At 42.8% G+C, this 13,546-nt stretch overlaps 2 protein-coding genes across 2 annotated transcripts in view; both read right to left on the bottom strand.

Annotated features, from left to right (window-relative positions):
- ptpn4a (protein tyrosine phosphatase non-receptor type 4a) overlaps positions 1-4,205 on the bottom strand; it is a 76,622-nt gene extending 72,417 nt beyond the window's left edge. The window contains exon 1 of the mRNA XM_087830210.1: positions 3,675-4,205. The gene's annotated coding sequence lies outside the window, so the exon portion shown is untranslated. The remainder of the gene's footprint in view (positions 1-3,674) is intronic.
- A 5,922-nt stretch (positions 4,206-10,127) lies between these two features.
- tmem177 (transmembrane protein 177) lies at positions 10,128-13,078 on the bottom strand. Its single transcript, XM_006793668.3, has 3 exons — positions 12,992-13,078; positions 11,301-11,568; positions 10,128-11,037 (listed from the first exon to the last, which is right to left on the bottom strand). Exons 2-3 carry the CDS (start codon positions 11,499-11,501, stop codon positions 10,306-10,308), a joined length of 933 nt encoding a protein of 310 aa, XP_006793731.2. The 5' UTR covers positions 11,502-11,568; positions 12,992-13,078; the 3' UTR covers positions 10,128-10,305.
- Positions 13,079-13,546: the final 468 nt, after the last annotated feature.

Genomic DNA, 13,546 nt, shown 5'->3' with positions numbered 1-13,546 from the left:
CCTCCTCGCACACACACCCTCCTAATGTACACCGCAGGGATGGCAGGTTCAGGTGTGGCACTCAAGTAAAGCAGGGCTGTTGCCGCAGGCGATCTAAGCTCCACCAACTGTGTCTATCCGCTGCTTAAACCTCTTCAGATTCGGGCAGAGCAGATGGGGTCAAAGCAGGATTCTCCTCAGAACACCGCTTATGAATTTATAATGTGTATAAAAATAAAAACGATGAGTGCATTTTTATTTTATGGAAGCAAACTTTGCTCTGCTGTACTTAGTCGTATTTAGATGCTAACACAGCCACGGCACAGCACCCACTCCCACTGTGTGCACCAGCGTTCGGGGTGGGATTCTGCTTCGTGATTATGGATTGTCCGGTAAACGGATGGACACTCGCATCTTCAGCTCAAACCCCATCGTGGTTTGGCTTGTTTTCAAAGCAGTATCACATATTTACGTTTCGTATTTAAAACTAAATCTTGCTACCTGCAATTCATAACAAAACCAGCATCAGTTGCAGTACTAATGACTGCACAAGCCAGCAAGTCTCTAATGCCAAATAATCCTTGCTTCCACGGCTTAACACATGATATGGTCGCAATCAACAGCCTGGAATACTGTCCCAAATAAAAATGTGATGCATGACAGGCCTAATTCCCAGAATAAGTAGTTCAGCTTCAGAAACTAGCAGCCTGAGCAGGGATTCCCACATGGATTCAGGTCAAGACCAACACCAAACAGCAGCTCGCATACATTTCTGGACAGCAATCCGTTACCTTTTTTTGGAGGGGACAAAAATACACAGAAACGCTCCTGTCGAAACAGCTCTGTGTCTAATAAGTGTAAGTCATGTGTTGTATGCTAGCCTGCCCTTAAATCCAAACATGAAATAGTCCCAAAAAATAAATACATAAAAAAGAGTTCATGGACATGACTTCTCCTTTTTTCCCCTCAAAGCCAGTCAGCATGACTTTGACATGTATTTCAATAGGAAGCATGTTTTGTATCTACAGCTGTCATCCTTGTCTAGTATCATCCGGCTTATTTAGAGGGTCCTGTTTCCCTGGAAACTAAGAAAGAAACCTAAAACCTAACCCATTAGCTAATCCTAATCCAGTAATTTTAGTACTTCTAAAGCCTAAACCTCAGGAGTAGTTTTTCTTGTCTAAGCATAACTCCGTTCCTTTAATTCCAAAACCCAACAATGGACTTCCTAAGGATGATTAATAAAGTACTTCAAATAACAATTGAAAATCTGTCCATATTTGTGCAGATTAAACAAATATGTAGGACTGCGTTCTTCCATTTGTGCAACATCTCTAAAATTAGAAATATCCTGTCTCAGAGTGACGCTGAAAAACTAGTTCATGCATTTATTACTTCCAGGCTGGACTACTGCAATTCATTATTATCAGGATGTCCTAAAAACTCCCTGAAAAGCCTTCAGCTAATCCAAAATGCTGCAGCAAGAGTCCTGACAGGGACTAGAAAGAGAGAGCAGATTTCTCCTGTTTTGGCTTCCCTTCATTGGCTTCCTGTTAAATCCAGAATTCAAAATCCTGCTCCTCACATACAAGGTCTTAAATAATCAGGCCCCATCTCATCTTAATGACCTTGTAGTACCATATCACCCCATTAGAGCACTTTGCTCTCACTCTGCAGGCCTACTTGTTGTTCCTAGAGTATTTAAAAGTAGAATGGGAGGCAGAGCCTTCAGTTTTCAGGCCCCTCTTCTGTGGAACCAGCTTCCAGTTTGGATTCAGGAGACAGACACTATCTCTACTTTCAAGATTAGGCTTCAAACTTTCCTTTTTGCTAAAGCATATAGTTAGGGCTGGACCAGGTGACCCTGAATCCTCCCTTACTTATGCTGCAATAGGTGTAGGCTGCTGGGGGACTCCCATGATGCACTGGGTGTTTCTTCTTCACTCACTATGTGCTTATACACCTCTCAGGTTATTATTAATCTCTGGCTCTCTTCCACAGCATGTCTTTTGTCCCATCTCTCTCCCATCCCCACCAAGCAGTCGTGGCAGATGGCCGCCCGTCCCTGAGCCTGGCTCTGCTGGAGGTTTCTTCTTGTTAAAAGGGATTTTTTCCTTCCCACAGTCACCAAGTGTTAACTCATAGGGAGTTGTCTGATTGTGGGTTTTTCTCTGCATGTATTATTGTAGGGTCTTTAACTTACAATATAAAGCACCTTGAGGTGACTGTTGTTGTGATTTGGCGCTGTGCAAATATAACTTAATTGAATTATGGGATTCTAGTTGTGCTGTCTGGTGTGAGCAGAGGGGGCTCTCTCACCAAACCCCCCAAATATGCACTTTATTACTCTTTAAAAGAGTGAAAACATTCATTTTGCGTACATGGACACAAATCAGTACATATAAGACCATCATACAAAATTTCATGTGCAGGAACACAAAACAATAGACTGAATGCAATGACAGTTTCACGAACTGCTATATGACTCCGCTGTTTATGCACAGTATGCCGTGCAGGTTGGAAGCCTGGGTTTGTTTTGGAGAACACTGAGCCCAGCTCCTGGTTCCCATTCAGAGGACATCACTCTAAAGTCATGTCACAGTTTAGTCAGGGAGCGAAGGGAGAATGAGACACGGTCAGATAAACAGCACAGAGCAGGATCCATATGATCTCAGCAGCGGCAGCAGACTGGGGAGCAGCAGGCAGCAGAGGAACCGACTGCGACCCAAAGATGTGGCACGGATGGTGGGGGATTACGTCATCGAAAAAATTAGGACGCCTCATCCCAGCGAACCCCCTTACATCCATTACATTAAAACCTTACCGATCAGCACACCATCTCCATCATTTTATTCACATTTTAAAAAAAAAAGAAAGAAAAAAAAAGAAGAAGAAATAAATACGAATGCACGGGCTGCGTCTCAGCAGCTCGTCCACGCAGGCCCCCCTCCCGTGACATTTCAGGAATGTGACATGTACACAAACGCTGCTTCACCAACAATTATTTAGCAACGATTGACCAAAAACACACAACCAGCTCTGTGGTCGCTGAATGCACTTACACACCGTCCAAGCTACACGTTAAAATAAATTCACGGAGCCCGTCAAACACACGGGACACAGGAACCGTGTAATAAGCGCTCACTGGTGTCTATCGCACGATAAGAGGTGTGTGCCATATTTAAAGCCACAACATTAAATGACGCCGCGCTGGTTCCAGAGAGCTCTAACTGCTCATTAAAGGGATTATTGTGCGCCGTCCGGTGACTGGCAGATAAACGAGCCGTTTATCTTAACACATGAAACGGATCCGGGGAGGCTGCTAACAAAGTTTCATTGATTAAATAAGCCTTTAAATGCGCACTAATGTTGCGCACATTGGATCAGCTTGTAAGCTGCGAGATATCGAATGAGCTAAGAAACAGCTAGCAAGCTACACAACCGCTGGCTATTAAGGCTGTGGGAGAAAATGTGTATGTGTTGGGGCGTTTTATGAGATTCCACTGAACAAACACAAGCGCAGTTGCAAAACGTGCCTTTTGAAACAGCGCTCTCCTGCTGTTATTTCGTAATTCTGGCTATTTAGTGTGTGCGGGAGCAACTTGGATAAAAGTGACAGCGCTAAGCTAGCTAGCTAACCCGCGTCAGCTGGCTCCAAGAGGGGGAAAAAAGCTGTGAGTGAGCGTCTTTCTTACCGTCATAAACTGCTCCAGGGGCGTCCAGTTTTTAAGGAATACAATTTTTGTTATGTGAGGAAATGGTCTGTGTATACAGGGGGGGTGGGGGGCGACAGAGCCCGAACATCCAAGATCAGTCCAGCCGCTGCCGATAAAATCCAGGCGACATCTTTATCACAGCGCTCATCAGTGGCTCAGAGTTCCGCGCTGATTCACGCACATCCATCCAGCAGAGAGGGGCCTCCTCCGGGCTCGACCATGCGACTGGCTCGGCGACGACGGATAATCCACAGGACAGGACCCCCAGCGGTAACCATTGGCTAGACGCGGGGACCAGCAGTCATTTCAGGCCGACGGAATGAGAAAATAATCCCACGCATGCACCGAAACAAAGAGTGAACGTTTCAGGCGCGAAGAAAGCCGCACATTAAAGCCGCAAATTAGGAAAATGTTGCGTTTCTGAGTTTCCCAGCACGAGCCTGTGCGCTGTTGTCAGCACTCCCCGCTGTCTCCGCAGCTGCTTTGCCTGCCTGCCTGTCTGCCCTGCAGCACAGCAGCGGCAGCGCGGCGACGTAATTGCGCAAAGCGAACGCACAGGGGCGGGGCCACGCGTCGCACACAGGTAGAAGTGCCGCAAAATCTGACGCTTTTCACCCCGTTGAAGTGTGAACCGTGACAAAGTTACCAGAAAATTCAGTGTTCTTCGAACCCTCCGACTTTTTTTTAATTAATGAATTATAAATTTGCGTAAATGACTTTTAATTTGAATCGCATTTTCTACATCCGGCATTTTTTTAAACGTGTTGCTTAAAACGTGCTGGTGATCAAGAAGTCTCAAAAACTGACTTATCAGATATGAAACACTAAGGGGTTAAGGGAGGGCGTAATAACCAAAACGTTTGATGAAGGCAATACCATGCCATAGAGCGGGGGTGTCAAACATAAGGCCCGGGGCCAGTATGGGACTCCAGCACGTTGGACTGCTTTGGAAAACGTGAAGGAGATACATTTTGAACTTCTAACTTTATTTTGAAAGGTTTCGCAGCTTTTCCTAATGATAAAGACCTCCCCCATCCCTATTCACACTAACCCAGTGTAAATAAAGTGATAGTTAAATTACAGAAAAGGTCCTGTTTTTCGCAAACTAATAAAGATTTGTTTTGATTTTTTATTTTGGTGATTTCAGAGTTAAAAAAAAGATTTCTGTGATTTAAGAAAAACTTTCTATATTATGATGACAGGACAGTCTGGAGAATGAAATACCAGAGCTTTTTCTGCAATTTTGCACATTTATTTCTTACAAGTTAAGCCCAAAGAGCCATGCTGACAGATTTCTTTCATTTACTACAGCATCATTTCTTTATCACGAACAAAAACTCAGACATACTGCTAAAATTACAATTCTTTTTCTTATATTAAAATATCTACAGAAAGGGGAGTTCCACTGTTCCAGCCCATTTAGCTCAAAGTAGGCTTTATGTGGCTCACAGAGTAAAATGACTTTGAATGGTCCTCAGTTTCTTTTCAGCTAGTGTAACATTAAAAGGTCAGCTTGTTAGCCAGTTAACCAGAAGTTGGCCTCATGGTTAACAGCTTCAGTGAAGAACTGAAGTTGTTAACCATGTCTGTTAATAGATTGATGGAAATTGGTGTGAGACACGTCAACTTTTATGCATCTAAAACATGTTTCCTGTTTATTATCTTTAACCATTTTTTCTTTCATCTACTTCATATTAATGTGTTTCAAAGTACAATAAGTTTGACCGCGTTTTACCAAACACAATACTGACAGAAGTGTACTCTCTACAATTAGTTTCAGCTGTGAGGTTTCCATGGACACTGTAAAAAATGGACAAAGCTCTGGGTTTTTTAGTGTTTATTGAACCTTCTGACAAATAAAAAAAAATCAATATTAATTTCCATAAATGAGTTTTATTATGTATCATATCTGCTACCAGCTTTTATTTTCCAGTTATTATTACATAAAGTGCAATTAATTTATGTTTATCCGAGGGGAAAAATCACACAGATGATGTAGAAATCTCAAAACATACAAAAACTCACATATCAAATGTGATACAGTGGTAATGTTGGGCAAAAACTTCCACTGTCATTGACATAAGGAGATGACACATAATAATGTTTATCATAGAATGTTGGGAATAAAGTAACATGTGTCAAATATGTTTCTGAATGTACTCATGAAGTTTTTCTTAATTGTAACTGCAGCATAAGTTGTTATAATGACGACTCCTGAACGCTTGGCCCAACAGAACAATCAGCATTTTACGTTGCGGCAAATCACACTAAAAGTCACCTCAAGGCCCTTTGTATTGTAAGGTAAAGACCCTACAATAATACAAAGAAAAGCCCAACAGTCAGATGACCCACTATGAGTGGGCAGCTGGCGACAGTGGGAAGGAAAAACTCCCTTTTACCAGGAAGAAACACCTGGCAGAACCATGCTCAGAGAGGGGGACAGGACAAAAGACACATTGTGGAAGAGAGCCGGAGATTAATAATAACCAATGTTTAAATGCAGAGTTTTATATCGCATTAAAAAAAGAAAAAAAAATATATATATATATAGGTGGTTCTGCATACCTGAAATGCATTTGATGTCTCTATTTTTCTGTATACATACTGATAAACTGCACCAGGAGTAGGTGCCCAACCCCTTAACTTGCACACAAACACAAACAAAGCATTTCCACCTTCCATGTTTGCTCTGCAGGGAGCTCTGTATCTGTCTGCTGGAGACAAAAAGCTGTGCTTTTCAGAATAAAAGTACATGTTCTCTTTCATTTCAAATCCAAGGCTGCCCATTCATCAATTCATCAATCTGTTCCTCATCTTTCATTTCTAAAAGACAGTAGGTTGGTAATCTGGGTTATACCGCCCTCAAGTGGTTAGCAAAAGAAACAAGCCACGCTGTGGCAAACAATGGACCATTGTTGGGATAATTCTGTGGGGAACACAATGAGGTAAGCTGATGAAGCGCAGTAGTAAGAAGAAGACAATGACCCCAGTGTTGTTGATCTGCATAATTCAAAAGCTGCTTTGTAGCTGATGGAGTGGAGCAGAATTTTCAAAGCTTCTTTTCAGTACTCCCCTGCCTTCTCTTGAACTTCATCATTTTTCCAGCATAGTATGAACTGATGGAGAACAAACAAAAACACATTTATATCATGTGTATTTGCTAGAACATTTCCCAATGAATACTGCGGCATGTCAACGCCCACAATGTGCTGCATAACCACAGAGCTGGAACGAATTCAGCATGTTGCTCAAGGGCACTAATGCACCGAGGATGGTGGATGTTTTTGAGAAGAATGCAGCCACGCTTTCGTTCTGCCTCACCACTTCTCCCATCTTCACGCATCTTATGTCTGGATTTTATCAGAGCATGCACCTGCTCACGATCCCATTCACTCAACGGTGAAACAGACCTCTGTGTCACTGAAGGACAGCGATGTTAAAAAACAACAACAAATCTGTCTGCACATCTATCTACAACACGATTAATTGCATGCTTCTATATTTAGGTCAGTCCATGAGGCATAAGATTGGAAGTGTAATTAAAACGTTATATGTGAAGCTTGTTAATATGCAGACGGACAACCTGAGGGAATCTGAGTGAGCGTGTGATGAGTCCTGAGTCACCGTAAGCCGTGTTAAGATTATTATCACCAAACAGTTTAGTTGCGCAAATTGTAGATCCTTACAGTAGCCCTCTCTTTAAAGTCATTAGGAGTTATTTATTCTGAACTGGGAGGAGTAATTGTCCCCTTACAGGTTTAAGGATCTCTGTATACAATCAATGCTTTTATGTGGCGGTGAAGCATTTCTGTTGACCCTTCTTCTCCTTTCAGCTGCTCCATCACCCTATCTCAGCAACCTCCTCCATCATACCTATGCATGAACCTCTGGCATCGCCTCGCTCTTTTTCTCCTGCCTCCATCTTCAGCATCCTTTGCCCGGTGTATCCACTCTCCCTCCTCTGCACCATCTCAACCTTGCATCTCTAATTGTCTGTCGTCCTTCTCCTGACTCTCACTCCTCTTCTCTCCAGGGCAAACCTCCACCTCTCCAGGCTCTCTTTCACCTGCTCTGTACTCTCGCTACAGAAGCAGGTGGCGAGCCAACACTTTAATGACATCCCCTTTTCCAGTGAGATGCTGGGAGGTTCTAATCTGAAACAGACTCCATGCATTTCTAAGGAAAAAAACTGCTGTGCCTAAAATTGGAATCACTGGCCAGAGGAGAGCAGACAGCAAGAGAATCGGCAGTGATTGCACAGAGGTTTTATCAGCCACGATGTCCTCCCATGGAAAACACCCCTAACCTCTGTTGGAAACTCCGCATAACAATCTTTCCCAAAGCTGCTGAAATGTGGACCTTGCCCTGCACATGGACTTCTTTATAGTGGGGTTGTCCTTTGTTCACATTTGGCCAACAGAGGGCACTGCTGTACCAATAATGTTTACATTATACACACTTCCCCTTGGTAACATTATTAGAAAACCTGCATACATTTTCACTGCTATGCAGACGATACTCATGTTGGTTTATCCATGCTGAATCAAGCGGTTAAACTGTGGGCATATCATAAAGAAAAATACCTGGACGACTGAATTTTCTGCTTCTAAATTCAGATAAAACTGAGGTTATTGTACTTAAACATCTCAGAACATGGATCGCATTACCCTGGCCCCCAATAACACTGTGAGGAATCATGGAGTCGTTCTCGACCAGCATTTGTCCTTCAATGCACATATTGCACAAATGTGTAGGACTGCCTTGTTCCATTTGTGCACTCAGCAGTGTTGGGTAAGTTACTTTAAATTAGTAACTTAGTTACATTACTAGTTACTTCTATCAAAAGTAACTCAGTTACTTCAAGTTACTCATTACTTTCAAAGTAACTAGTTACTAGGGAAAGTAACTTTGGTTTTACTCAGAATTCTCTTGTTAATGTGTTGCTTCTGTAACTGGATACCCAGCAAGATTGCCAGTCTTCTAGCTTGCTTACTTGCCACAAGTGCACTGTGCCACCTACCAATAGAAAGGAAAAGATAATGTGCATATTTCCACGAGAGAAATCCCACGCCTGGACCGTTGTTGACCGCCGCCATAATTCTAGCCTACGTCAAAGCGTCATGTGTGCTTTTTACATCCAATACAAAAACTGCAGTCGTGGTGCTTTGATTGTACTCAGAACTCGGAAATTCTGCCTTCTGAATAGGAAGATGTAGGTAACACCAGACTGCAGATGAGCTGCATACGGGGCTGGACTGGGACAAAAAATCGGCCCGGGCATTTTGACTAGAGACCGGCCCACCATTACAGGAAAAAACAAAGCCTTTGAATGAAAACAAACACTGTTGTGACAGTGATGTACACTGTTCTGATGGTATATATGCATCAATCTATCAATCATTTGTTGTAAGATTCAGATAAATATTTTTTAAAAGCTAGACATTTTAAATGAGAATAAGAAAGTATTTCTTTGTGCCCCCCTCTCCCTGTTAATGCCCTGGCAACAGTTTGCTAGACCCGCCCCTGCACAGTTACCAGCTGTCAGCTACCTGAAAAGGATCCTGGTGTTATTTGTCTCTCAGAAACAGTTCATAACTTCCCTTCAACTCATTCATGTCACCTAAAAGCTAAACCGGTTTCTCCATCACCTGTTCAGCTCTGATGATTCAGTAAGGACATCTCCTGGTTTCATCTTCATGTTTCCCTCTCACCAGATAACCAAACCGACATCATGACCAGCAGCTTTCACCGCTGCTAAACAACAGCAGCACGTATAAGCTTGATCAGCTGTTGTTAGAATTTTGCTGAAGCCACAGCTCCAGCAAACATCAGCTATAAACTGTGCGGGTCTAGCAAAGTTTTGCCAGGGGCACAGGTAGGGCATTAACAGGGAAAGGGGGGGGGACAAAGATATACTTTTCTTTCTTATAAAAGCGCTTTGGGTGCCTTGAAAAGCGCTATATAAATTCAATCCATTATTATTATTATTCTCATTTAAAATGTCTCGCTTTTAACAAATAATTATCTGAATCTTACAACCAAAGTTTTTATCTGATGTAAAATGTATAGAAATCATACATATACCAACAAGACTGTACATCACTGTCACAGCAGCGTTTGTTTTCATTCAAAGGCTTTATGGCTTTTCCTGTAATACCTGTTGCTATGTTGAGGCATTTATTGCACATGGGAGAAACTAATCTGCACATACACTGATTATTTGCTTAAAATGTTCTGTTTTACAGAGAGAGGCATAACCTGTCAGCAGCCCACAGTCTAAATATATCCAGAGCATATTATAGAAACAAAAATACAAATGCATGCATGTATACGAGTATGTTTTTGCACCTGGGTGAGAGAAACATGAATAGCACTTATTGGCATCTGACTAATACGATTGATCACACATATGACCACAAACACAGGCAGGGAAACAGTTTATTTGTACACTGTGCCCTACACGCTATCGTTGTTGCACAAAGTCAGCAAATACAGACACCCCTGAGGACTTTGCTGATTACAAATTACATTCAGCACATCCGTGATGACATAATTTTAAGAAAAAACATGAAAAGTCTTGCTAGTTTAGTTCCCATCGCTAACCCTCTTCTTATATTTTTTCCTCTTTCAGCAGAGCGAGGATCTGCTCCCTCCTGGAGGTGTACGGCGTGTGTTTCAGCTGAAGGACGTGAGCAGGAAACAAGTTCCCACTGGGAGCGTACATATCCTCTCCCTTCTGCCCCATCAGTGAGCGCAGCATTTTGTTTCTGGACAGAATTTTATCGTAAAACTCCACCCCTCCTTTGGCGTAATCGCGGGACACTCCGGCTGCACGTCGGTCCGAGCTATAGTCAAGCCACTGGCTGACGGCGTCCGAGGTGAGGAAGTAGGAAACAGCACCAATGCCAAGCGCAATGATGTTCACAGCACCGCGTAGCAGCGCAGGCCCGCCGTACAGCCCGAAAACCTGCTTCAGCACCACGCTGTACACCCAAACCCCTCCCAGGCAGAACGGAGCGACAGCAGCGCTCATGACGGGTCCCCCGGACTGCAAGCGGGCCACCTCGCGCGCTATGGCGAACTTCTGCGCGTCGAGGGAAAACACAAGCGCCTCCTTTAGAGTCGAACCGGACTCACTGCTCCAGTCCACTGTTTTGCCGTTGATGAAAATGTTGCGATTGGTAATTCCACTCAGGTCGTCGGCGGTGCTGTTAAAGTTAGCAGGGATGCCGATTTGGGCCCCTGCAGGAAGCCACGGGACGCCAGCGCCAACCGGTTGGAAGCCAAAGGACGCAAAGGCCGAGACATTCTTGGGTGAGCTGACGCCATAGTCCTTCAGCACCTACAAATGACAAAGCAGAAATGTGAATTTTATGAATTTCATGAAAGAACAAATTTCATGTTTTGTGAACAATTTGTTTCGATTTGTGTATAATGATGGTTATTAATCTAAGACGCCTGCGTCTATCTTTACTGCTATTTTCCTCTCATCAGCAACTGAAAATATTTATGCATCAAATCCAGCGACAATCACATGCATATTATAGCTGAAGTCTTTTAAACATATCTGAAGTGTGATCTTGAAAAAATAAGATAAATTAAAACCTGCTGAAAAAGAGTTTCCAGCTTTTCCGACAGCACGACCGGCTCCCCCCGGTGCCAGGCCTGATAGAGCTGACGGTAGGAGACGTCAGGGAAAACGTGGTAGAACATGTTGGCGGCGAAGACTCCGCCGCAGCTCGCAATGAGCAGCGGAGTGCGGTACTTCTGGAGAAGCACGGAGTACTTCAGGAAAGGAGACGCCATGGCTTTTATTTTCTTCCTTTTTTTGGCTCCCGTGTTGTTTTCAGCAGCAAGCTTCAGTTGGTGACATCTGTGAAGAGGACAGACGATACATCCATGAAAACAAGCTGCATGTCACAGATATATAAAAACTGTGACACTGTGCTGACTCATCCTCCCCCAGGAACTTAACATGTCATTAACATGTCACATAGCATTCATTCGAGGTTAGGGCTCATCATGCGGGCTAACGCAACATCAGTGCACACGACGTGGTTATCACAGTGTACTACAACCTAAAACATTTTAGTTAAATGAACTTGAGCTGCCTTAGAATCACACAACAAGCTGAAAATCAACTAAACTTGAAGCCTCAGGCTGTGATTGGCTGGTCACTTCCATCTCTTCTGTATTTTGTAAGATGGAAACATTTAAACCTTAGTGGAGTTACTGTAGGAAGCTCAGATCCTTTAAAGTGTGCAGCAGGATGTTGGAGACCATCTACCAGTCTGCGGTGGCGAGGGACATTTACTTTGCTGTTGTCTGCTGGGAGGGGGCCGCATCAGAGCAAGAGACGCCAGCAGGATCAACAAACTGATCCACAGGCTGGAGCATCATTGGCCAGAATCTGGAGGCGTCTGAGTCAGCGAGGGTTGGAGGTCATCGAACAAACTGCTCTCCATCATGGACAACCCATCACACCTGCTCTCTTATTATTAGTCTTATTATTTACACTTCTTTAACTGAATATCTTTTTTATTTATAAGTTTTTTTTTTTTTTTTTAAATCTCTACATTTTAAAAACATCTTTATTGAGTAACATGCTGCTGTAATGCAGTAGTTTCCCTTGAGAGATCGATAAAGTATCTATCATAAGTGTTGTTTACCTGAATGAAAGATGAGAGACAGCACAATTCTTCTTCTATGGTCTGTAGTAGTATAGTAGTACATGCAGTATTGTAGTACCTCATTAAAATGAATACTTACAGTCACACAGAGACAACCTGATGTGGTGACAGTCCTAAATAACAACCTTAGTGTTCAGGATGGAGTCAAATCCACAACCGTGATAATGACGTCATCATTCATGGACTTTAAAGAAGCAGTTCTGCACTTTTCTTTTTTAACTCGCTGACGAGTCAGACTAACTTGTTTTGTAATTTGGGGTCAAACTTAATCATAGTCAGTCTTGTCTTCACTCAGGACTCGCTGTAAACAAACAGGTGAATTAAACCGAGCTAACCCTACAACCTGCCTCACACCTGCCCGCGGTCGTGTCGTCGGAGACACACCAACGGCTTCTGAAGCACACACAGGCAGGCTGTCACTGATGAAACGTGAAGTATTTCACTGCAAACGGCAACAACGACGAGCCTGTTAATGATGCTTTTACTGCACATGACGTCAGCAGCCTTAACCCTTACACACAGAGCCGTAAATGAGTCCGCTTCTCTCCATTTAGCACGAGCGCGTCTGAAACACCTGCTTCAGTTTCCGCTCCGGTGGACACTCACCTGTTCTCCGCATCTTTACCACGAGCCGCACACGAGACACTTTCCAAGGACAGCTGCACGGCATGGAGACGTAACAGTGACCGGAAAGCGATTTAGCTGTCGCCATGGCGTTTTACGACAGTTTCACGACAGTAAAGTTAGAAGGCTCATTGATTTGACGTGAATTTTTGTTATTATTATCTTCAATTACTTGTTTTTCTGAAGTGGTCTTGCTAATTAATTCTTTTTTAAAATTTCTGTTTGTTAAACAATTAAAAAATTATATATTTAACAACATCTAAACATTCCTTTGTGAATACATTTACCAAAGGTAGTAAATAAATAAATAAGCTGCATGAACTTAAATTTAAATCATTTCCTATTTATTATTCAACCTTAACATTAATTATTAAATCTAATGCATTGTGCTCAAATTGATTTTTAAGCATTAGAAAAGCAGAACATGTTTAATCAGTATGCATCTCTAAAGCTCTGTATGGATATATTATACATTTAGTCTAACTAAAGATATCAGTGACAGAAAAGAGTGTACAGCACCAACAGGTCAAGCTTATA

This window comes from Neolamprologus brichardi, chromosome 16, assembly GCF_056152115.1.
Source record: "Neolamprologus brichardi isolate AB-2024 chromosome 16, ASM5615211v1, whole genome shotgun sequence".
In the NCBI taxonomy this organism is placed as follows: Eukaryota; Metazoa; Chordata; class Actinopteri; order Cichliformes; family Cichlidae; genus Neolamprologus; species Neolamprologus brichardi.
Note: the sequence above shows the minus strand (reverse complement) of the source record. Positions and strands in the feature narration are given on the sequence as shown.